Source organism: Dasypus novemcinctus, unplaced genomic scaffold, assembly GCF_030445035.2.
Source record: "Dasypus novemcinctus isolate mDasNov1 unplaced genomic scaffold, mDasNov1.1.hap2 H_5, whole genome shotgun sequence".
Lineage (NCBI taxonomy): Eukaryota > Metazoa > Chordata > Mammalia > Cingulata > Dasypodidae > Dasypus > Dasypus novemcinctus.
The window spans coordinates 133,609-159,095 of record NW_026688142.1 but is presented as its reverse complement, the minus strand read 5'-3'; the positions used below and the strand labels follow the sequence as shown (position 1 = coordinate 159,095).

Sequence of the window (25,487 nt, the reverse complement as noted above, 5' to 3'; positions counted from 1 at the left end):
TGAATCAACCTTTGGCAAGACTTTAAGGGTCAGGAGCAGAAAATTTCACTCTGTAAGCTATTTACAAGCTCTTTACTTTCTGTGGGTTTGCAGGGTTTTTTGGATTTTCATGGGTTTTTTTTTTTTTTTTTGCCATTTTTTCCTTATAAAGATCCCCTCTCCACAGTCCCTGCAGCTGCTTCTGCAGAAGCCCCTCCACTCACCACTGATTAGCACCCACCAACTCCTGAGAAGCTCCTGGTGCCAGGCCTGGGGCAGGGCTTCACCCTGCACCTGACAGCCCCCACCTGCACGTGACAGCAAGTGCCTGCCCAAGGCACAGGCTGGGAACGGGCAGAGGCAGGAGTGCAATCCAAGCTTCTTCTGGTCCCCAAAGCAGGGCCCTGCCCATCGCACAGCACTTCTCCACGAAGCCCCTAGAGCCACCCCCCTGAGTCATGAAGCTAAGCAAGCCACTCCCTGGCTTAGAAACCTGGGAAGGAAAACAGCCAACGGGGACCCACACAGGCTTTATCCAGAGGCCAAGACCTTTCAGGGCCAGGCCACAACTTGCCTTTCTGAACGGTTCTCTTCACCATGCTCTCAAGCCAGGCTTCTCACGCTAGGAACACACGATCACAAGGGCCTTGCTAAACGCAGGTTCTGATTCATAAGTATGGGGTGGGGACAAAAAGCTCCCAGGCAATGCTGTGCTGCTGCTCTGAGGGCCACACTTCAAGTAGTGGCTATGCTCTAACCAAATGTACCACCAGGCCTCCACCCCTTGGCACAGGTGGTTTCCCTCTGCCCAGAGGCCCTTCCCTCATGCCTTCTCATGCCCTTTAAACTTATACTCAGCCCGAAAGGTCGAAATCAGGGAAGCAGACATGGCTTAGCTGATAGAGCATCTACCTACCATATAGGAGGTCCAGGGTTCAATACCCAGGGCCTCTTGGCCTGTGTAGTGAGCAGACCCACATGCAGTGCTGCCATGCACAAGGAGTCCCGTGCCACGCAGGGGTTCCCCCTGCATAGGGGAGCCCCACGCGCAAGGAGTGTGCCCCACAAGGAGAGCCGCCCAGCGTGAAAAAAGTGCAGCCCAGCCAGGAGTGGCGCCGCACACAGAGCTGACACAGCAAGATGACGCAACAAAAAGAGACAGATTCCCAGTGCCGCCTGACAAGAATGCAAGTGGACAGAGAAGAACACACAGCGAATGTACAGAGAGCAGACAACCGGGGTGGGGTGGGGGGAGAAGGGGAAAGAAATAAGTAAAGCTTTTTTTTTAAAAAAAGGCCCAAATCAAATGTCACTTCCATAAAAACCCTTCCTAACAGATCAGTTTCTTCTAATACACACATTTCTGTAACAGCCCATAACTTAGGGCATTCTAATCAGGCATTGCGAGGTCTGTTGCCTCCAGCAGGGCACAGTGAGGGATGCCAGCATTTAATGCAGCTCTCAGCAAATGCTCCCCAGATGGAGAAATGACACATGCCCACTTGTCCAGGCATGAACTGGGCGATCAAGAAAGAACAGAGCAGACCCCGAGTCACCTGGTGCCCTGCCGGCAGTGGCACCACCAACTGGACTGGACCAGCTGTGGCTGTGGTCCTGGCAACACCCTCTGCCGCTCAGAGTCCCCACTCACCTGGAGGGGTGGGCTCAGCCGTGGCATTGGGCTTCTTTTTGCACACGTAAGGTAGCGCGATGCTGCAGTCGCGGTTCTGCCAGCCACCCGAGGACTCGGTGCGGATCACCCCACAGTTCTCCTCGCTGGGGTTGTCGGGCTGATCTGTGGGGAGGGCAGGGCGCCAGCACCCCAGGAGAGGGAAGCTCACACCCTGGGCCCCGGGCCCTGCTCAGAGCCTGTGGCCTCAGAAGCCTGAGCCAGCTCCAGGTGCCAGCCCTCGGCTTGGTTCCCCCTTGCTGGGCTCTGCAGGTCCTCTGCCGTTTCTGACCCAGGCCAGCACCACCCTGAACTCTGCCCAACCGCCAGCCCTGGTACCACCTCCACCCCCCACACACGCAACCCCTCCCTGTGGGCCTGGCCAGGCTGCTGCTGGGTACACGGGTAGGCTGAGGGGCTGAGTGGGCCCTGAAATCCAGCCCACTCCTCAAGGCCCGTGCCCTGGGGCAGAGCCCCATCTGCCTGCCTGGAGGAAAGGGCAAGGCTCCTAATTCACACAAAGGCCCTGCAGGGGCCAGAGTGGGGGCCAGTCCAAGAGGAGGTCAAAATCTGAGCCGTCCCTCCCCTGCCACCACCACAGACCACTGCTTACTGTGGAGGAGGGGGCCTGTCAGGTCCCAGACCTCCCTGTACCCCAAAGCCCACGCCTCACCGCTCTCCCAGTTGAGATACTTGAGGGGCGAGTTGTCCGACCACTGCCAGCCTCCACTGGTGTCCAGGTCATTGAGCCCAATCCAAAGTGTGGAGCTATAGCCAGTGAGGAGCCCTGACAGCGGGGAGAGAGGGGGTGCATGAGAAGGGGCGGGCCCCCCCTCAGCCCTCCCACAAGCAGAAGGGGCTCAAGGCTCTTCTAAGATGGGGAGCAAAGGTCTCAGGCTCCTGTTGCCTCACCCTGCCCTGCCCAGGGTCTGGGGACCCAGCAGGGAAGAGGGGGCGTCCCCACCACCTCACCATTGATGTAGGTCTGCTCGTGGATTTCGGTGATGCTCAGCAGATCCGCCCCCTGCTGCTCACAGCTGGCCCAGGCCTCCCGCCACGACAGCGTGGACTGGAAGTTAAACTGGTAGCAGCTGTCCGTCAGCTGGTCCTTGTCCCAGAAAGTCTCGCAGTCATTACCTGCCACCAAGATGGCCAGACATGGGTCCCTCCCCAGCCCTTTCCTTCAGGGCCCACACGGGGGTCCCTCAGGAAGAGAAGAGACCCCACGCTGGCTGAAAGTCCTGAAAGTTCTGCCACTCGTGTGGTGATCCCTCCCCGGTTCCCGGCCCCAGAGGCTCCTCCGGTACCCTCCCTGGCCCTGGCCCTGCCCAGCCCACCCTGCTCTCACTCTTGATGGGGCAGAAGCCCCAGCGCTCATCCTTGCCGTAGTCCTGGGTGGTGGCGCACCACAGGTGCCCGTCCTCGCGGCCCGTGCTGGTGCAGCCGTGGAACCACTGGTTGTCGTACTTGAAGGGGATGGTGCACGGCTTCCCGTGGGAGTTCCCTTGGATAGTGTAGACCTCTGTGGGGGGAGAGAGGCAGGCCCTTAAGGAAAAGCCCCTATCACCCAGGGAGCTGTGGGTGGCAGGGGGCCAGAGAGAATGGAAGGGGGCGAGGGCAGCAGGCAGTGGCCTTAATGTTCCCTGTGCCCTCAGGTCAGTCCAGGAGCTTGGGGAGGGTCCCCCAGTTCAGCCTACAGGGGGCACTGGTGTCTATCCACAGTCCAGGCAGGGGAGGGGCTCCAAATCAGCCCCAGCAGGACTGAGCCCTATGGAATCCCAGCTCAGGGGCACCCCACCCAAAGATCCAACCGGGAACTCAGGGTGGCTTCCAGGGAAAGGAAGCCCAGGACAAACACTGCCCATAAGAGGCCTCTTACTGACTGACCCTGGTCCCCACTCACCACCTGCAAATGGGATTAGGGCCCCTGTGCGGTCTCGCACCCTGTGCGGGGTTACCTGGGGTCTTGCGGGGGTGTAGGCCTGGGGGAAGGGAGTCACTTAATTTTACTTTATACCCTTTTGTACTGAGAAGGTCTTTGCAAGCATGTATTCATTCTGTAATTTTCTAAAAAATGCTTTGAAATTAATCGACTTAATTATTCAACAATGATATTAAGCTATCATTTAAAACTCATACAAAAAGTCACTTCCTATGTGATTAAAGGCACAACTGCCAAGGCTCCACAGAGGCCACAGGCCCTTACCGCAGGAGTCTGTCCCTCCCGGGCCCCAGGGTTCCCCCACACCAGGGACCCCTCCCCCCTCCCCCGTAAGCAGCCCCTCACCATAGTAGGGCCGAGCGCACAGATCCTCGTCGCTGCCGTAGATGCGCCACTGGCCGCTGCGGGTCTGGTCGCCGCGCTCAGGGGCGCCGGCCTTGGAGGCATTGCCGGCACGGCCCCCCAGGAGCAGGGAGAGCTGGTCACTCAGGGTGCGGCAGTGCCAGCGAAGATTCAGGGCCTCCCGGTCACACTCGTACAGGCCCAGGGAGGCGGTGGTGTTGGTGCCCGGCCAGCCTGTGCCCAGGCACTGCATGGCCCCCAGGCTGAAGAGCCGGTTTCGGGAGACCCACTTCCAGTGCTGGGCAGGCAGGCTAGCATTGCAGGCTGGGGTGACTCTGACCTGCCCACCCTGGGCTTCCAGGCAGCCCTGGAGTCCATGGCTGAAGATGAGGAAGACATTGGGTTCTGGAAGGGAAGGTAGGACATGAGGCCATCACGGGGGCCTCTTGTGGCTAGCCTTGACGGCTGGCACCGCCTACAGACACTGCCCGCAAGCCGGCGCTGGGTTGTGAGCCTTCTCTCATGTTAGGTGGCTCAATGCTCACCTCTGACACTTTGACATGGAGGTGGGGGGCACTGCTCTCCCCTGCACCTGGATAAGGCGAAGCCCGCATGGCCAGCCTTGTTTCTAGCCCCATGCCCACTCAGAGGCAGGACCCAGCCTTCTGTCCCACCCCTAGAAGCAAACCCAACTTCACATGACAAGTTGAGTACAGCATACTTTTTCTAAAGATTTTATGCTTACATTGCATATCCCATGGTGACCTAGATAGCTTGGTGTTCCCCCAAGGTCTTCTCTGGCCTGGAGCCATTTTGTCCCACCTTCCCCCTAGCCTGACAGCGTCACTGGTTCCATTGTTTCCTCCCTCTAGGACTGTCCCAACCACTTACCCCTACACCCAGCCACTCATGCCATCTATAACCATTTCACTCCTTACTTTTTACAGTGCAATTTAGCTCTTTGAGTTCCCCAATCTCACATCCTCACCCCTCACTGCACTGACCAGACACCCTCTTTGAAAGGCAAGAGAAATCCAACCCATCCCCCTAGGACAGCCACTTTATAGATTAAAAAAATGAGGCTTAAGTTTATAGAGACAGGAAGTTGATCAGCATTGCCTAGGCCTGAGGAGAGGAGGGGGCTGAGAACGGAGTGACTGCTAAAGGGTAGAGGATCTCTTTTGGGGGTGATGAAAGTGTTCAAAACTTAGGTTGTTGTGATGGTTGCCCAGCTCTGTGAATATGCTAAAGCCACCTGGAAAAGCTGTTGGGAGGAAGGGAGGGGAGGAGGGAAGGAGGGAGGGAAGAAGGAAGAAACTGCAGCTTGGCGACATGAAGCTACTTGCCCTGGCTCATACAGCCAGTAAGCACACCCAGGTCTCTGAGTTCAAAGCCTGTGCTTTTAACATCCACATTTCACTGCCTTCCTCTCGCTTCCCTGCTGCCACTTACGTAGACAACACTTGTAGCTGCCACTTACGTGGACAACACTTGCGTACAGCACATCTCAGTCTCCAAAACACTTATGCATCCATTAGCCACTGCCTCTTCAAGATGATTTTCATGCCTTAAGAATGAATCTGACTGCTAGGGTTCAAATCCCAGCTCTGCCACGTAACATGTGACTCGGGCAAGGTATTTAAACTTTCTATGCCTCAGTTTCCTTACCCTTAGACTATTGTAAAGATGAAATGAGATAATACATGTAAAGTGTTTGGAACAGGGTCTGGCACATAGTAAGAACACAATAAATGTTGCTTATCACAACTATTACTATTATTATTCTATGTTAAAGAAATGGAATGGGGCAGTGAAGCAATTGGACCAGAATCACAAGGGATTAGCTGAAACTTGGGCCCAGTCTCCCAGACTCCAAATCCCAGGCTCTTTCTGTTTTGCCATGCTAACCTAACTATCCCCCTATAGTCCATTCTCTGTGGGCAACCAGATGACTTTTTTTTTTTAAAGATTTATTTATTTTCACTCCTTCCCCTCCTCCTGCCCTGCTGTTTTTGCCGTCTGTGTTGTCTTCTCATTTTCTCTCCTCTAGGATTCACTGGGACTTGATCCTGGAGACCTCCAATGGGGAGAGAGGCTTCCTGTTAACTGCGCCACCTCAGCTCCTGGTCCCTGCTGCACCTCACCTTGACTCTCCCCCATCTCCCCTCTGATGTGTCATCATCTCGCTGCATGACTCGCAGGGCACTGGCTCACCACATTGGCACTTGCGGGGGCACATCCCCCTTCTTCCCTTTCACCAGGAGGCCCCAGGGATCGAACCCAGGTCCACCTATAGGGTAGGCAGCAGCCCTATCAGTTGAGCCACATCCACTTCCCCAGATAGTCTTTGAAAAGTGTAAATCAGCTCTAGAAAAAAATTTGGGTGAGTTTGCTTTTGAATTTCGGAGTGTTGAAGATCATAAAGAAAACAGAAATTCAATGACACAAGACTTAATTTTTTTCCTATCAAGAAATATCCCATAAACAAATTCAAATAACAAATAGGTTTTTAAAAATGTAATTCATTAAGGGCAAACAGCTTATTGGTTAATATAAAAAAGAGCTTCTACAAAATAAATTATAAGGAAAATATCAACAACTTTAGAAAAATGAGTAACAGATCTCTATAGGTGGTCAAAAAAATGAAAAGCAATTGGCTCTTTAAATATTTGAAATGACTGCCAGACTTACCCATAATAAAATTTTAAGTCTCTCTCCTTTAAGCAGGAGAGAGACTTAAAGGCAATTCATCAAACTGAATTATACTCAAAGTCCTTCCAATGGGCTATGAGGTTCTATTATATATATATGATCTGATCCCACCTACCAGCCTGGCCTCATATTACTCCCTCTTGCTCAAGCCACACTGATCTCCTTTTTTTTTTTTTTAAGATTTATTTATTTATTTACTCCCCCCCTCCCCTGAATTGTCTGCTCTCTACATCCATTCGCTGTGTATTCTTCTGTGTCTGCTTGTATTCTTATTAGGCAGCTCTAGGAACTGATCCTGGGACCTTCTAAAGTGGGAGAGAGGCAATTACTCTCTTGCACCACCTCAGCTCCCTGTTCTGCTACATCTTCTTATTTTCCCTCCCTCTGTGTCTCTTGTTGCATCATCTTGCTGTGCCAGCTCTCCGCGTTGCCCAGCACTCCTGCATGGGGTGGCATTCCTGTGCCAGGCAGCACTCCCATGCAGGGTGGCATTCCTGTGCAGGCCAGCACTCTGCATGGGCCAGCCTGCCATGTGGGCCAGCTTGACCTCACCAGGAGGTCCTGGGCATCAAACCCTGGACCTCCTATATGGTAGACGGGAGCCCAACTGATTGAGCCACATCCATTTCCCAACACATTAACCTCCTTGATCTTCCTTGAACAGACCTGGCTCGTTCCCGCCTCAAGACCTTTGTACTAACTTTCCTCTGCCTGGCATTTCATGTTTCAAAATAAATGTCACCTCCTTAGAAAGGTCCGCCCTTACCATAATCTAAAGTAACTATACTGGTACTCTCTATCATGTTACTTTATTTTAATTCTCTTCACAGCAATTATTATCTGACATCTTTTTCAAATATTGGATCAAATTTGGATCACTTGAGTCTATTGACTAATTATTCTCTTAATTATGTGCCACTTTTTTCCCACTGCCTTCATGTCTAGTAATTTTTATTGTATACTAGGCATTGTAGACGACATTACAGGGAGTCTGGATTTTCTATGGTATATTGGACTTCACGGATGATGTTATAAGAAGACTGGCATCTTTTTTTTTTTTATCTCCCTATAAAGAATGTTGAATTTTGTTCTGGCAGGCAGTTAAATGGTTGGTGGATCACTTTGATCCTATGGACGCTTGCTTTTAGACTTTATTAGGGTGGGGTTGTTTTGGTTTTGCCCTTGGTACTAGGGCATGGCCCTTAACCTTGGATTTAGGCATAAGGTGAGGCCCTTCTGAGGTTTCAGAGGAAAACCTAAGGTGATTGCTAAGCCCCTCTAACCTGGCAGAACTTTAATTCCAAATTCTGTTTCCTCAGCACCAGGTAGCCACTGAAATCTCTGCCTCCCAACTGCTTCTTATTGCTGGGCTTCTTAGTCTTACTCTCATACATGTAGAGTGTAGGGGTCACCATGGGCTTGAGGAAAATTTGTAAGAGGACATCTCTATGGTTTCTTCCTTTCTGGGATTTTCCCTCCCAATTTCTTGCCCTTCTGGTAGTCCCAAACTGGTCCAGAATAACTGCCCCTTTCTGTCTGAGCTCCTCAAACTCATCAGTACTCCTGGAGAAAAATGGTTAAACATGGCACTCACCTAGTTTGTCTCCCTTCTTTCAAGACTGTTTCCTCCCCAGCATCTGCATGCTTTTGGTTGCTCTCTTGTGCCTTCTAAACACTGCATTTTATATTTTATCCTGAGCTTATAAGCATTCTGGGCCAGAGAGTTAATCTGATAAGAACTGCTGATTTGTCCTGCCAGTTCTGGAACCAGAACTCCTTATCTGACATGTTCTTGTTTATTTTCTGTCTCCCCTCTAGTTCAGAATCTCCTTGAGAACATTCTCTGTCTTTTCCACCACTGCATCCCCAGTTCTATAATTCTGTCTGACATACAGTAGTGCTCAAACAAATGAACAAATGAATCCCATGCCTAGATGAAAATCACAACCAACCAGCCCATCTTTCTGCTCCTTATCTCAGCTGCCAGATTAATTTTCTTTAAAACAGCTCCCACAGCTCCTGTCACCAAGTGCTCAAGACAATGCCAAAGGAAGGGGTGGTGGAGCAGGGACACTGGCCACTCTACCTTCCAAGAGCACCAAGATGGGGGTCCTCTCTAAGCAAGACCCACATGAGCTTCCTGATGGGCCAGTGTGGCTGCCACAATTTATCCTCCCCCATGTCTTGGCCCCATTCCTCAATCTGATTCTTCTCTTCCAAACACTCTCCAGAAGCCGTAAATTGGCCCCAAGACTTAACCGCAGGCCTGAGAAGCTTCCTTTAAGGTCTGGGTGTTTGATTCTCTGAAATCCCACCCCTGTTGAGTACAGTAAGTAGTAATAGCTAGTGGCTCTTGGCAAGGGGTAGGGAAAGGTCCTGGGACCAGAAAAGGGAGAAAATACTGCTTGCTTTTATAAATGTTTCTCAGAGACAGGACTGGACCATAGAGCCCAAAACTTCAAGGGAGCCCACAATAGCCCAAGGGGAACAGTGCCTTCCCCATTTCCCCAAACAGAAAACCCACGCATGGGTTAAATCGATGCCCATTAGGCTGTTTCAGTTGTAACAAATAGCAATGAAAGGCCCTAAATAGGTCCCTGTAAATTAAGAGAGGCCAATGCCAGGATCGGGCCCACTTCCCTTCGCTTGACATATGAGGAAACTGAGGCCCAGAGAGGGGAGGGGATTAGGATGTCCAATTGCAGTACCTTTCAAGGCCTTGGATACCTCCTGTCACTTGAGGTTTGGCTACAGGTCCCCTCCTCCCCCTAGCGTCCCAGATTCAGGGGTTCCAAATCCACATATCTTCCTGGAGCACCTGCTATGGGCCAACATGTTCCGGGCAATGCTGGGGCCATAAGAAATCTTATGGCCCCTTCCCTGTCTTTACAGGATTTACAAGCTAGTTAGAGAGGAGTAGTGCGTTTGGACATGGCAGGACGTGAGGACAAACTAGTCCTCAAAACCCCAGGTGTCTAGAGCATGGGAGGGAGCCCTGTGCCTTCCAGGGCTGGGAGGCTCAGCCGGGAAGAGAGCTGAAGGCACTGGGGGATCTGGAGGAGGCACAGGATGAGGAATACAGGTTCCACAGTGGCGTTGGCCATGAACGAGAAAGGGATGAGAAGCCTGCAGGAGAGGAACAAAGCAAAGGAGAGGCGGAGGGGAATTCCTGTAGGTGGACCCTAGGGACTCTGCCAAACTGGTGGCCAGGAGCTCTCGGGACAAGTTTCCACCCAGCGTAGAGGGCTGGGCCATGGTCCCTCACAGAAGAGCACCAAGGAGAACAAGCAAGCCCAACTGTGGCCAAGCTGGAAATGCTATAGGGGCTCAGAAGGGAACTTTGGTCTTTTGACCCCTGACTTGGCGTTCTTTGCCTAGGGGATCTCACCAGGCACATATGCAGCAGGCAGAGGGCACTCGAAGGGCAAAATCCCAGGCCCCCGTCCTAAGACTGCCTCCTCCAGCCTGCCCAACCCCAGGGATGTGCCAGGAGTGGCAGTGCAGGGAGTGAAGTGCCCACCTCAGAGATCCATGCTCCTCACTAGGATCTCAGCATTTTGCTTCCTATCTTATCCTAATTCTGGCCCAGTGCTAGGCATTAAGCTGTGCTCAATGGGTGCTCATTCAGTGAAGAAGTGAACGAAGCTAGGCCGGGAACTGTACGCTGAGTCATGCATTCAATGAAAGAGTATTTCTTGAGAATCTCATAGATGTCAGGTCTACTCCTAGGCACTGGGAATATAGCAGGGAACATATAGACATGACCCCTGCCCTTATCGCCATATGGTCTGGGAGGAAGATCAGAACATGAATAACAATCCTTGACCTCACTGAGTCACCCTGACTTGGGTTTTCTGCTTCGGTCCGCGCAACAAATTTCTGTCCCTTTCTTCTTAGCTCTGCCCTGACCTCCCCTGGCTATCTCCAACAGGGTAATCGCAGTCCTCCCTGAAATACATCAGTTTTCCTCTTTCTGTTGAGATTGCTGCCTGGGGCTGCCAAAGGCCAGGCTTCTCACTGTGAGGAAAAGACCTCTCCGCAGTAGGGAAGCATGGAGATAAAACCCGAAGAGCAGCAGATGTGAGCAGAGCTGAGCGGGGAAGGAGGAAGCCAGTCCTGGCCATGCTGAGCACCTGCAGCCCTTCCCGCTACCTGCAAGGCAGCAGGACGCTTAGCTGCCACATGGGCTCCCACACCCCTTTTTGCTAAACTTGTTTGCATTGGCTTTCTCTCCCTTGTTCCCAAAAGGATCCTGATTAATACACAGCCCCATGCCGTGGGGCACAGCCTTTCTCCCAGCCCTCATCCCCGCCCTTTCTCCTCAGTCCCCTGGAGGCTGTGGCTCCAGGACCTCTCTAACCTGCCAGAGCAGTAAAAGCGAGATTCTTGGGCTCAGAGGAGGTGCTGGCTCCCCGCCACCCTCCTAATTCCCATCCTGGCTCTTCTCCCTGGGGTCCTCTCATCCCTGGTAGATGACAGGCATTTAGGAAGTGCTGCACTGGGCACTACAGGGAAACTGAAACGAATCAGACAATATGGCCTCGGCCCCCATGGTGTTTACAAAGAAGATGGAGAAGCAGAACGCAGGAGGCAATTCATGAAAAAGTTGCAAGCAACGCATCAACAAGTGTGCCAAAGAGACCGATAGAGCTCGTTTATACCGCATGGTTAGGGGTGAGGTGTTGGGCAGAAATGGCTTTTCCAGGTAACTGAAGTGTGAGAGGAATCTTGCCTACGTGCCGTCTACCCTCCCTGCTTCTCAGCCTGGAAGCTCGCTCCTGCACTCAAAGGCAACAGCGGGGCTAAAGCTATCGGCCTCACCCCGAATAAGCGGGGCTCTTGCCTCCCTGTTGACTGTTCCCGTGGCCTTCTTTCCCTTCCTGTCTGCCTTGAGAGCCACACAGAGCTTCAGTGGAATCCTGCAGATGAGCGCAAAGGCTTGACCACTGTCTGCCTCTCCGGAGCCAACCTCCCAGCCGTCCCTGCAGCTTCCCTGGACCGCCCGGCAGCAGAGGCAGCTAGAGAGGTCTGGCCTGGGACAAGACCACTGCTCTCCACTACCAGCAAGGCATCGCTGCCACAGGATGTGGGTTTAAGTTAAGGCTGGCACAGCGCCTGGCACGCAGCAGACGCAACAAGGATCTGTTGAATGAGAGGCATGTCAAGCAAAACCGTGAACGGCACAGGCGGAGACTTGGACAAGGAGGGTGTTCCAAGTGGGGGGAGTGGCAGGCGCAAAGGCTGGAGGCAGAAGCAACCAGCCTGCTGAGAGCCCCAAAGCTGGGGGCTGAGGGCTGAGGGCCAGCTGGCAAGCCCTGGAGGCCGACAGGGAGGGCACGGCAGGGCAGCTTCCAGCTCCTGAGCCCCCCCTCACCATCCCAACCCGTCTGCCCCCGCAGGCCATGCAGAGGCGAGGGGTCATCCCGGGGAGAGCCAGGGGCCGTCCCATCCACAGGGTCCCCAGCCAAGAGGACCAGCTGTTTTCAATGAAGTGCTTGGCCCCGAGGCCAGGCCTGGAAATGTCCCTGAGTCAGCAGAAGCTGCTAGCCCAGCCCAGCTGAGGGGCAAGCCCTGGGGACCCAGCACTCCACCCGCTCCACCCCCTGCCGGAGGCTGTGCTGTGGACTAGCACGCACATGCCAAGGACGGGAGCACAGGAGGCAGGCGACCCTGGGCGGGGGACTCCGCGCCTCGAAGGCGGAGGAGGCATGACGTGGGTGCCCCAAACCCTGCCCAGCTGTGCTCTCTCCACACACACACACCCAAGTCCTCGGCATGGCGGGCTTCTCTCTCCCCGCTGCGATTTTCATACTCCCCTCTCTCCTCCCAGCTGGCCCTCCTTTCCAGCCAAACTGCTTGCCCTCCACTGTGAAGAAGCCGTGACTAAACATCACTGCTCTGGGGCTGTCAAAGGCGTGTGTGTGTCTCTCCAGCTGTGGCGAATTTCCTCCACCCTCAGTTACCAGAGATGCTACACACACACATACACACAACACACTTAAAATGTGTGTTGCGAAATGTGATATGCTGCGTTCTAGGAAGACATAAAGAAAACTCTTGGGAATGGGTTTAAGGGTGGGAATGTCTCCTCCAAGTTCTCCAATCTCTAGGACCAAATGCAAGAAAAGGTGTGCGTGGAGGGGGAGGGAGAGGATGGGGATCTGTGCAAATTCAGAAAGGCGATTTTCACCCTTCCCCGTTCCTTGCGGGTGGTGCGGGCGGAGCCCCTCGGGGTCAAATCCCGGGCGACTTGGTGGTGTTTGATCTCGTCCCCTGCTGGCTTTTGTCTTCTCAGCCTAAAGGCAGGCTGTCATTTCCCAAGCCCCAAGCACGATGAAGGGGGCAGCCGCCGAGCCCCACAAGCCCTACCCCGCCCCTCACGTCGGCCCCGCGCGCCCGCGGGCAGCTCCCGGCTCCCCTGCCCGGTTTGTGCCCTGCACTTTCTCACCATGGGTCACCCCAGGGGCCCGCGCTTCTCTCTCTTTCTTGCTGGTCCCCCACCCCCTGGGTCTGGGGCGCCAGGCTCATCTGCGCTTGGAGATCAGGGTCTTCGCCACTGCGCCCACCCCCTCTTCCCGCTGAGACACACGCGCGCACGCGCGCACGCCGCGCCCCCTCTCGCTGCGCGACGCCCCGCAGCGTCCGAGCGCGGAGCCGCCCGAGGCCCCGAGGCCCCCCCACCACCACCACCCAGCCCTGCTCCGCGTGGCCCGCGGCCCCGGCGCCGTCTGCGAGCCCGCAGCCAAAATAAACTGCCCAAGAGCCACTTCCTTCCCCGTGGGGACAACTTTCACAACGATGGCCGGCTCCGGTCACAGCAGGAAGTGGCTTTCTGGGCGAGCACAATCCAACCTCATTGACCAGGCCGCGAAGGGCAGATTTCAGGGAAGTCCGAGCCTGAGCCAAGCGCGGAATTTTCTAGTCGGAAGGGCTGACGCGTGGGCGGGAGTGGATCCACGCCTGCACATCACTGACCACGCCCGCTCATTAGAGCGAGTCCACAGAGCCTGCTGCTTAACCACACATTAAAAAAAAAAAAAAATCTGGGGAAGTGAGCTGTGAACAGATGACTTCATACAATCATGATCTGAGAGCTCACAGGGGGGTCGGTCAGGCCCTCCCTATACGGGTGTGGATGAATAAATAAATGGGTGAGTGAATGAATTTATTAGGAGAGACCCAGACAAATTTGGGGAGAGCATGTTTTTAAAAATTAGTTTTGACAAAGTCTGCTGGCATTTGTATGTCAGGGGTAACCTAAAGCTAAAATATTAGAAGCCCCCCACCCACCCATTTCCTGTAGAGTCAAGAGAAATGAAAAAAAAAGAATTTCCTTCAGACTTCTACTTTTCCAAATTTTCCACAGTGAAAGTATATATTAATTTTCTGAGTTAAAAAAAAAATTAGATGTCTACACCCAAATAAGAAATGTATAGAGAATTATGTTGAAATGCAATGATTTGTCTGCGAGAAACTGGGGTTTAAATGTAAACATTCAATTCACAAGAAACATTTTATGAAAAAGGTTTTGGTACGAGGCTTTCAAATAACACTTGAAAAGAAGGAGGAGGGTTTCCAACCAACGGACACTGGAGTCCTCATCGGGCTTGCTGGCCAAGGCCCTCCTGAGAGCCCAGGTCTGTCCCTGGTCTCTCTGCGCCCTGGGTGTCAGCGTGGCACAGTCTGCATGCACAATAAATGTTTGTTGAATGACAGAATGGTTATGAACTGAGGGCTCCTCGAATTCATTGCAGTTAACTCTTTATAGTGTGGAAACTGAAACACAGAAAGGTCAAGTGGCTTGTCCAAGGACAGTCAAACAATTGGAAGCATGACTTTTTTTTTTCTTTTTAAGACTAAAACTTGTTAAAAGTCCTGAACAGCATAATACCAATATTTGCTTATATAGGTTGACAATATAATTTATTGTCCAAATTAGGACACTTTTGTGAATAAAAGGGAGAATTAGTAATATTAATAGTTACACCGGGACAAGGATAAGCCAGGTCTGTCTCAGGCAAATGAGGACATATGGTCAGCCTGAGCTTACGGACGGAAGGAGACAAAATGAATAAGAACTAACATTTACCTTGCGCTTGTGAGATACCAGGCACTGGGCTCCAAGGCTTTCCCTACATCCTCTTGGTAATCCTCATAGCAACCCTTAGAAGTAGGTAAAATTCCTATCTCCATTTGGCAGATGAGGAAACAGAGGCACTGAGAAAGTAAACATCTTGATTACAGAGTTAATAAAAGGCAGAAGTAGGAGGGCTGGTCAGGAAGGCTGGTTCCAGAGCTGAACCCCAAACAAGTAGTCTAGGTATTTTAAACCAATAGCCCAAGGAAATTAAAAAGTATGTGAAAGAAAAGTGAGCCAGCATTTAAAATTAAAGCGTTTTCACAAAATATCTGGATTTCCAGCTTCTCTCAGAAATACCAGGAAGACTGACAACACTTAGCAGCCAGCATTCCATTCCCACAAGGCGCCAGTCATAGGAGCTGGGCTGAACTGCCATCTGAGACGGATGTGGGCTCACTAGCTTGCCACAGTCCCCACCCAGCCGTTTTGCAAACCCCCTCACGATACTGAGGAGGAATGAGAGTGTCCATACAGTATCATGTGTGCACCACTGCTTTCCTCAGAGTGGAGAGGCATTCCTCAGTGTCCTGGTCTCTATTAAGAATGATCAGGGACTTTGTCTATTTCCAAAAAAATGTTTGAAGGTGGGGTGTGAATCCTCTAAATTAGGCTCCACTCCTGTGCAGTATATGTCCCTGTGATGTGCTGTATTCTTTTCACAAGAGATGTCTGATGCACAGCAAAATAAGACCCTGGAATTATGACACATTACATAACAAACTTCTGGTCTACTCACTGGCCAGTCCCTGACCTTCTGATGTGGCAGCGTTCGAGAGTTGTTTGGTTCCTAAATGAGGAACCAAAACACTGTTTCCCAAAAGTGAAGTATGGTACTCTTTAAAGTGAACTGAAAAAAATTAAAAAATTAAAAAAATAATAAAGTGAACTAAATTTAAAATCTTTTTTTTTGTTTGGGAACCTTCCCGATTTCCTTTATACTCTACACCAAAGGTTAAATGCATGCCAATTCTGTGCAACCTTGCGCGCACCTTCTCTGAGAGACAACATGGTAGAGTAGTTAGAACCGTCATTCTGATCTGGACCTGCCCGAGTTCAAATCCCTACCTGGGCTCTTGGGCTGGCTGCCTCACTTCTGTGTGCCTCCGTTGGGGGAGGACACTAATAAGACCTGCTGGATGGGTTTCTGGGAAGATTCCACGAGAAAATGCTTGAAGACGCTCTCTACCTAGCAAGCACTCAATAATCGAAGGCCATTATTATTTCTTGATATTTAAGCAAGAGACTTTACCCTGCCTGACTGGGACCCTCACAGCAGAGCCTGGGAACCAGGCTAAGCAGATACAACAATCTGGATAAGAAGAAACGATAAGAGGAAATAAGGCCAAGAACTTGAGTGTTTAAACTGCTCTTCAGAGGAATTAAAAGAAAAATAAACCCACAATCCGGATGCGAAATCTCCCATTTCCACGGGTGCCCAGTACCTTGCCATCACCGTTTGTCCCTGGCCCCTGAAATGTCGGACCCCCTCTCGGGTGTGCTTGGAAGGGAGACATCAAGGGGGAGAAGACTGGAGGCTGTACTGGGGGAAAGGGGGGAATTTCTGGAAGGGTCACGGCAGATTGGGCCACGCGCCTCTCTCCTCCACATTCCAGTTCTGCAGAAATAAGCCCCAGGGACAGCAGAAAAGGGAAAATGAGGTCACAAACACTAAGCTGGAAGGGAGAGTGTGGAAGGAGGTGGGGCAGCGGCAGCACCGCTTGAGCTGGCGGATGCTGGGACAGGAGGAAGAAGGAAGCGTCCAGAGTCACCTCCCCAGGTCTCAGGCAGTCAAAGGAACAGGAGGAGGAGGAGGAGGAGTGGGGGCAGAACCGGGATTCAGGTTCTGACTCAGCCATTCACAATCTAAACGGCCCAGGGGACTCGGTCTGTTTTCGAACCTGTGAAATGCATTCTAAAGAACACCCGCTGCCTCCTCACAGGTTCCTGGGAAGAGCTACGGGGATGCTGCACAATATTCACTGATTCACTGAGGCACTGTCACACCCACAGTCAGTTCCTTGAGAGCAGGAGCTGTGTCTTGTCCATGGTCTCCCCAGCGCCAGGCACACAACAGGTGCTTAAAGCCGACATGAGCAGATTGAACTGAGCTTGACAAGGGGAGGGGGAAAGGCAAGTTGCCGGCGCTTGTGTGTGTCCGTGCATAGCATCCTCTGTATGATAAATTTCTTTAAAAACAGATCAACGTATCAATGAAGAGTAGAAGGGAGAAAGGGAAACATGAAAGTGCTTGTTATGCCAGGAGCCTGGGATTGTGGGTAACTTTCTTTTGTACTTTTAGAATTTTTCCAGAGTAAATTAAACCGAGGGAGGGGTATAAAAAAAAAGTTTAAAAAAGTAAAAAAATTTTAAAAAACAATAAAAAAAGGAGGGAGGGGTAATACATAGGGGTCTTAAGATCTTCAAAGGAACCAAGTCTTATTCTGTCTTTCCTGCAGAATCTGACTTGGTACCCAATGTTTGGTGGGTGTTAACGTGCTTTGTCCTTGAGAGCCACAAAGGGTCACATAACACCCCCAAAACTACCAGCAGCACTGGACCTACAATAATACACTAGACTTGACCTACAAAGGATTATCTGTGTGGGTTCCCCCAAATTACTTCTTTTTCTTCACGCTGCCAGCCCCCTTTCCTGATTCCATCTTTAAGTGTTTAGCACCATATAATAACAAAACACCACTCCCACAACCATCTCCATTCCTGCCTCCCTGATATTGATTTAAAAATTAATGGATGGGAAGTGGACTTGGCCCAGTGGATAGGGCGTCCGCCTACCACATGGGAGGTCCACAGTTCAAACCCCGGGCCTCCTTGACCCATGTGGAGCTGGCCCATGCGCAGTGCTGATGCGTGCAAGGAGTGCCCTGCCATGCAGGGGTGTCCCCACGTAGGGGAGCCCCACGCGCAAGGAGTGCACCCCGTGAGGAGAGCTGCCCAGCGCAAAAGAAAGTGCAGCCTGCCCAGGAATGGCACCACACACACAGAGAGCTGACACAGCAAGATGACGCAACAAAAAGAGACCAAATTCCCGTGCTGCTGACAACAACAGAAGTGGACAAAGAAGAATATGCAGCAAATGGACACAGGGAACAGACAACTGGGGGGGAGGGGGGAAGGGGAGAGAAATAAATAAAAAATAAATCTTAAAAAAAATTAATGGAGTTGAAGGGAAAAATTTTTTTAATTAATGGGGTGAGGTCAAGGTGGCAGAGTGAGACATTCCAGGGCTCCATCTCCCCACAGAAGCTTTGAGCAATCAGGAAGAACTGTCAAAAACAACACCCTTGTCAAAGCTCCAGAAAACAGTTAAAGGACTGCAGTAACAAGGTGAGTGCCAAATTAAAAGCAGTAGAATCTCATGGGACCCTGGCTGGCTAGTCCCCTCCTGGCTTGGCAGGGAGCCCGCCCATGCTCCCAGGGCAGGTCCCCAGTCCCGGTTCTGGAAGGAGCAGGTAGCCATCATGCATGTCCTCGGAGCGTGTATGTCTGGCCTAATCTGTCTGGTGGTGGCCTGAAGGACTGAACCCGGAGGCTCAGCATGGGCTCACCACCCCAGAACCTGCCCTGCATGTGGATGCAGCTCAGCTCCTTACAACACTGTGGGAGAGCAATCTAGTCAAGCTGCCTGGTGCAAAGAAGTGCAGGCTATGGGACACAGTGCAGTGGTGGCACTGTGAGGAGTCATCTCCTAAGGAGCAGGGGATATTTGTAGGCTGTAAATGGGCAAACTCCTAGGGCCCAAGACAAGACATATGCACAGAAAGGACCAGGGAAGACCTTTCACGTTTACCTTGAACTATGCTCCAAATTCACTGTATGGCTAGGCGCCAAAGGACAGCACTACCATGGGCCAATCTGCAAAGACTGGGAAAGGTGCTTGCTTTTTCCCTTTTTATTTATTTATTTATTTATTTTTAATTTATTTTTATTTGTTAGCTCCAGGCATTCAAGGAAAGCTCTATCATAACACTAGCTGAATACAGGTTTAAGGAACAGACACCTCAGAGTCTCAATTCCAGTGATAACACATTAAAATATCAACATGTCCAGGTTTCAACAAAAGATTACAAAATTATACAAAAAACAAAAAAAGTCAGGAAGAGATGACCCAGGCAAAGGAAAAAATTAAAGCATTAGAAACCATCAATGAAGAGGACCAGACCTGGAACATGCCAGACAAAAACTTTTTAAAAAATGATCCTATTTCGAATGTAATATTTAGAAGAAAATAAAGAAAAAATAATAATAATAACCACATTCAAAAAAAAAAAAAGATCCTAAATATGCTCAAAGAGCCTAAAGGAAAACATGGACAAAGAACTAAAGGACATTAGGAAAACAATAGATGAACACAAAGAGAATATCAATAATGAGACATAAATTATGAAAAGGAACCAAAAACAGCAAAAGACGATAGTATCAGAAATTTAAAAACTCCCTAGAGGGGTACAATAGCATATATGGGCTGGCAGAGGAAAGAATTGGTGAACTTGAAGAAAAGACAATTGAGATCATTCAGTCTGACAAGCAGAAAGAAGAAACACTGAATATAATTAAGATGCTGAATGCCAAAGATAAAGAATCCAGAAAGCTACAAGACAGAAGAATGTATCACATTCAAGGGAGCTCCGATAAGATTAAATGCCAACTTCTCATCAGAAACCATGGAGGCAAGAAGGCAATGGAATGATATATTTAAAGTACTGAAAGGGAAGTGGATGTGGCTGAGGCGACTGAATTCCTGCCTACCACAGGGGAGGTCCAGGTTCAGACTCCAGTGCCTTCTGGAGAAGACGAGCAAGACGGCGAGTTGGCATGACAGGCTGGTGCAGTGAGTTGATGCAACAAGCTGATGCAGTGAGTGACGCAACCAAGAGACACAGGAAGGAAACAATGAGAGATGCAGCAGGGCAGGGAGTGGAGGTGGCTCAGGTGATTGGGCACCTCTGTTCCACATGAAGTGGACCCAGGTTTGGTTCCTGATGCCTCCTAGAAAGAAAAGACCAGCACACACAACAAATGGACACAGAAAATGCAAACAACAGGGGTGGGGAGAAATAATTAAATTAAATAAATCTTAAAAAAAAAAAAAGATAAAGTACTGAAAGCAAAAAATTGCCAACCAAGAATTTTATATTTGGCAAAACTATCTTTCAAAAATGAAGGAGAGGGGAGTGGATGCAGTTCAGTGGTTGAGTGCCTGCTTCCCTTGTATGAGGTCCCAGGGTCAATCTCTGGTACCTCCTTTAAAAAAAAAAGGGAGAAAGATTAAGTCACTAGAAAGACAAAAGCTGAGGAAGTTCGTCACCACAAGATCAACCCTACAAGAAATGCTAAAAGGAGCTTTAAAGGTTGGTAGGAAAGGACACTAAACAACTGACTGAAGTTGCATGAAGAAATAAAGATCTTCATCAAAGACAATGATGTAGGTAAATTAATACCAGTACTACTGCATTTTGGTTTGTAATTCCACTTTTTACTTTCTACAGGATCTAAAAGGTAAATGCATAAAATGCAATGAAAAATCAGTGGCTTTAAACTCATAATGTATAAATATGCAATTTGTGGCAAGAAGTACATAAAGGTGGGAGGGCAGAAGGTTATAGGAACATCATCTACGTATGCCATTAAAGTTAAATTAGGGAAGCAGATTTGGCTCAATGGATAGAGCAGCCCCCTACCACATGGGAGGTCCAGGGTTCAAACCCAGGGCCTCCTGACTCGTGTGGTGAAGCTGGCCCATGCACAGTGCTGATGCGCGCAAGGAGTGCCGTGCCACACAGGGATGTCCCCCGCATAGGGGAGCCCCATGTGCAAGGAGTGCACCCCGTAAGGAGAGCCACCCCACATGAAAAAAGTGCAGCCTGCCCAGGAAAGGCACCGCACACATGGAGAGCTGATGCAGCAAGATGGCGCAACAAAAAAAGACACAGATTCCAGGTGCTGCTGACAAGAATACAAGCGGACAGAGAAGAACACACAGCAAATGGACACAGAGAGCAGACAACTTGGGGTGGGGAGGGGGAAGGAGAGAGAAATAAAATTAAAAAAAAAAATCTTAAAAAAAAAAGTTAAATTAGCATCAGAATAAACAAAATTGTTATAGATTTAGGATGCCAAATTTAAAAATCATGCTAACTACAAAGAAAATACGCAAACTTGTAAAAACAGAAAGTAGAGTACAGGTTACCAGGGGTAGAGGGTAGGAAAAATGTAGAGTTCATGCATAATGGGTATAGGGTTCCAGTTCGGGGAGATGGGAAAGTTTTAGTAATATTAGGAAGGTGTTGCGGGCAGCACAACATTGTGAATGTGATTAATCCCACCGAATGGTATGCATGGCAGTAGTAGATATGGGAAGGCTTATGTTAAAAAAGAAAGAGCAATTAAAGAGACAATGACAATTAAATCCAATATACAACCCTGGAAGAATCTAAGAATGGAGGAGAAAAGGCTCAAAAGGACATTATTGGGACATACGGAAAAACTGGAATATAGAAGGTGTAAACTTTATATCAATGTTAAATTTCTTGACCTTGATAACTGCACTTAAGGTGATTATGTAAGTGAATATCCCCATTTCTAGTAAATGTACATGGAAGTATTTTATGTTCAAGGAGTATGATGCATGCAACCTGCTATCAAAGGTTCAGAAAAGAGAGAGAGAGATGGGAGATGGATAGAATTATCAGCAAATGTGACAAAATATTAAACATGGTAGATGTGGATATCAGCAATGGAAGGGATGTCTGTTTGAGTTCTCTTTATGGATTTTGTGTATTATTTTTGCAACTGTCCTATAAACGTAATATTTTAAGATAAAAAGTTTGAAGAGAAAAAAAAAGGAAGCAAAAAGAAATGAACAGAGTAGTCAACAGAGCTCAGGTGCTGGATTCAAATTTGGGTTTGAATTTCTGTTCTTGAGCAAGTCAGTCACTTGACCTCTTCATCTCTCAGTGTTAAATAGTGAAAATAATACTCATGTTTTACCACACCTAATAAGTACCGAGCACTTAGCCTGTGCCAGGAGGCCGTGGATGGTTGCCAGGACCGGCCGTGCTTGTGTATGTAAAGGCCTCACCGCACTGCCTCACACAGAGTCAGTTCCTGGTGGCATCAGCCCCAGCGGGGCAGCCTTCTGGAGGAGAGAGTGTGGCAACATTTATCACAAGCCTTCAAAAGCAGTAACTCTTTAACCCTAGAATTCACTTCTAGACGTTTTACATAAGGAAATAATTAAGACTTTGCGAAAGATACAGCTACACAGCATTATTTATAATGGTAGTAATTGGAGGATGTAATAGTTTTATGTGTCACCCTGGCTAGGCTGTAGTACCTAGTTATTTAATCAAAAGCCAATCCAGGTGTTGCCGAGAAGGCACTTTTTAGGTGTGGCTAACGTCTATCATCAGCTGACTTTAGATAAAGGAGATCACCCTCAGGGATGTGGGTGGGCCTCATCCAATCGGTTAAAATGCAGCTTAAGACTGGAGCTTTAATTTCCAGCCTGCAGGGCTGCCCTGCAGAATTCCTACTTGCTAGCCGCCATAATTGCTTGAAACAAACAAATAAATATCTACTGGTTCTGTTTCTCTGGAGAATCCCAACATATAGGGGGGAACACATGTCTAGCTATATGGCATTGACTGAATAAACTAAAATACACCAACATAACAGAATACCATGCTCTTAATAAAAATGTGTAAGAGTGTTTAGGTATAGATAGAAGTTTACATTCTACTACTGACTTTTTTTTTTAAGTCAATGTACACGATCTCGTTTCTACTTTTTTAAAAGATCAAGGGAAGTCAAGAAAGACATTTCTGCATTCTTGTTCTTTAATGTGGATGTCTGCAGTTGCCTGGGAGCTTGTTTATAATGCAGGTGCCGAGGCCTTAGGGCAGGCTACTGAATTGGAATCTCTGGGGTGAGGGAATATCTGTTTTGAACAAAATTCCTGGTTAATTCTGAGGCACATCGGCGTTTCAGAACGCCTGTATATACGCAAGCATTAACAATGGTTATGACTGACTTATGGGATAGCTGGTGATATTTATTTTCTTCTCTTTGTATTTTCTATAATTAATGTAGATATTTAGTAACTAAGAAGAGATAGAGGAATATGTGTGTTGTGTTTGTCCTTTATTTCAAATATGACCCGATGTAACCTTAACCCATATGTGAAGAGTTTTACACTAAACCCAGGCCATCTGGAAGGGGCAGGAGGGGGCATAAACCAAAAGAGCTGCTCCCTCTGTGAATGTAAAAAAACGGGTGAAGCCAATGACCCAGTCCTGAGGCCAAGGAGCACAGACTCCCCTGAAACAAAGAAGCTGGCTGAGTTTGCAGGCATTTAGTGGGTGCAGGTCAAGACGTTTTCCTACCCTGAGTTAGGATCCCCATCAATCTGGAGGTCAGAATAAGGGTCCATTCTGCCAAGATGCACAGGTTGTTTGTAACAGCGAAAAACGAGAAATGACCTAAATGTTCAATAGGGGACAAGTGGCGGTACATCCATACAATGGAATCCTAGGCAGCCAACAGACGTGCTGGACATGAAGTAAGTCGATGACATGTTGACAAATGAAAGAAGGACACAAAACAATATGAAAACATCTATGCAAAATTATGTATGGGGAGGGGAAGGGAGGGGAGATCTCGAGGGATGTTCTCCAAAATGTGAAGAGTGGTTATTTCTTGGTGGTGAAATCTGGGACTTTTTTTTTTTCTTTTTTTGGTAACTTTCTCTATTTGAATTGTATATTATGAATAGCTATCAATTTTACAATCCCAAAAATCTATTCTTATCTTGAAGAAAATAAAACTGTCTTTTCACAGCCTCATTCAAGTCGCTAATGGAAGCTCCCCGCAAGATACCGTAGGCTGCTGGAGGCTTTGGGAGGGCGGAGGTTAGTCAGACAGAAAGCCTGGGGGTGCGAGAGGCGGTGCTCACAGCCCTCCAAAGCAGGGGAGGCAGCCTGATCCAAAGCATGTAAACCTTACTAAAAAGGCCAAGTGTGCGTGGGGGGCGGGGGGTGCTGAAAAGATATTTCCCAAATAAAGTTTTAAAATGAACAAACAGAAGATAAGGCAAGAAACTCATATAAACCAATGAGAAATACACAGAGAACCCAATAGTGTTAAGGCAACAGGACCTGAATAAATAAAATAAAGAATATGAACAGACAGTTCACAAAGAAAAAATACCAGAGCCTAATAAAACAATGGAAATATGTTTAAAGGCACTTGGGGCTCCAGGTAATGTTCTCATTTTCTGGATCTGAGCCATGGTTACACAGGTGTGTTCAGTTTGTGAAAAATCATTGAGCTAAACATTTACAATATTTTCACTTCTCCGTATTTATCGTATACCTCAAGAATTAAATTTTTAAAAGCAAGGAATGGACAAAACCAAAATTCAGGAGAGATTGCCCAAGTGGGCGCAGCAGGGGATTACGGGAGACACACACAGAGACAGATTTAAATATTGCAATATTCTATGTCTTGGGCTAGGTGGTGGGCTCACAAATGTTAGTTATAATTAATTTTTGTTTATAAATATATGAAAGAGGGCTTGCATGGAACCAAACAGGCCTGGACTGCATTCCCTGCTCTGCCATTCACGGAGTGATGTGGCTCAACTTTCTTATCTGTGAAGTAGAGGAATGTGCAGATAAAAAAAAATAGTGTACGTGGAGTTGCCTAATACTGACCCTGGCAGACTTTATGTGGTCAGTAAGAGTGTTTCCTTGTCTCACTTATTGCACAAACAACATTATATAGAAACGCTATGAAGTTTAAAAAGGCTATCTCCTAATATGGTATACTAGTGCCTTTCTGATTTTGCACTCCAGTCTCGCACATATGCACCATCATTTAGTGTTTATGAAATTATGGTTTCTGTTGTTTTCTAAATGGTTGTATTAAAATGTTTGAGTCCTCTATCTTTGCCTCTTCCCCTTCTGTAAAAACTCAGCTAAGCGCATAGCAAGAAGGCAGCAGCACATGCCACAACATCCGTCCCACATTAATGGACAGAGCCACAAAGCGTTTCCCAGCAGCCTCACTTGCAAACTAGCTCTTGTGTGTGTGCACCTTGTATGTGTCATTGTCACGAAAACCTCTCTGAGGCTGACCTTCTGAGACAGGCCAAATCCAGCTGACTTAAGTCCTAAACAGAGCATCTGCGCACTATGCTTTAAAACATGGAGTGGGGAAGCAGATGTGGCTCAGGCAGTTGGCTGCCCACCTACCACATGGGAGGTCCCAGGATCAGTTCCTGGTGCCACCTAAAGAGGAGACAAGCAGACACAGAAGGACATGAATGGACAAAGAGAACAGACCGCGAGTGCAAAAAAATGAGGGGCGGGGCAGAATAAATAACTAAATAAATCTTTTAAAAAATTAAGGAGATGGAAGAGATACGACATCTAGCTAAATCTTGGACCAAAATAAAAGGAGGAGAGCTATAAAGGACATTACTAGAGTAATTGGAGAAATCTGAACAAAGATAAAATTATTTCATCTATATCACTTTTCTTGGGTACGATTATATCATGGGTATGTAGGAGAATGTCTTTGATTTTTAGTTGATACATGCTGAGGTGTGAAATGTCAGGATGTCAACAATTAACTTTCAAATCTTCACCAAACACCCCATACACACTCAAAGACACATAGTGAGG

The 25,487-nt window shown here is 48.8% G+C and overlaps 1 protein-coding gene across 4 annotated transcripts in view; it reads right to left on the bottom strand.

Annotated features, from left to right (window-relative positions):
- LOC131272930 (C-type mannose receptor 2) overlaps nt 1-25,487 on the bottom strand; it is a 55,604-nt gene that overhangs the window by 19,564 nt on the left and 10,553 nt on the right. For all 4 annotated transcript variants that reach the window (XM_058292518.2, XM_058292516.2, XM_058292517.2 and 1 more), the window contains exons 2-6: nt 3,936-4,337; nt 2,997-3,170; nt 2,621-2,785; nt 2,322-2,435; nt 1,631-1,774 (exon numbers count right to left, since the gene is read on the bottom strand). In XM_058292518.2, coding sequence (XP_058148501.1) covers nt 1,631-1,774; nt 2,322-2,435; nt 2,621-2,785; nt 2,997-3,170; nt 3,936-4,337 — 999 coding nt within the window. The remainder of the gene's footprint in view (nt 1-1,630; nt 1,775-2,321; nt 2,436-2,620; nt 2,786-2,996; nt 3,171-3,935; nt 4,338-25,487) is intronic.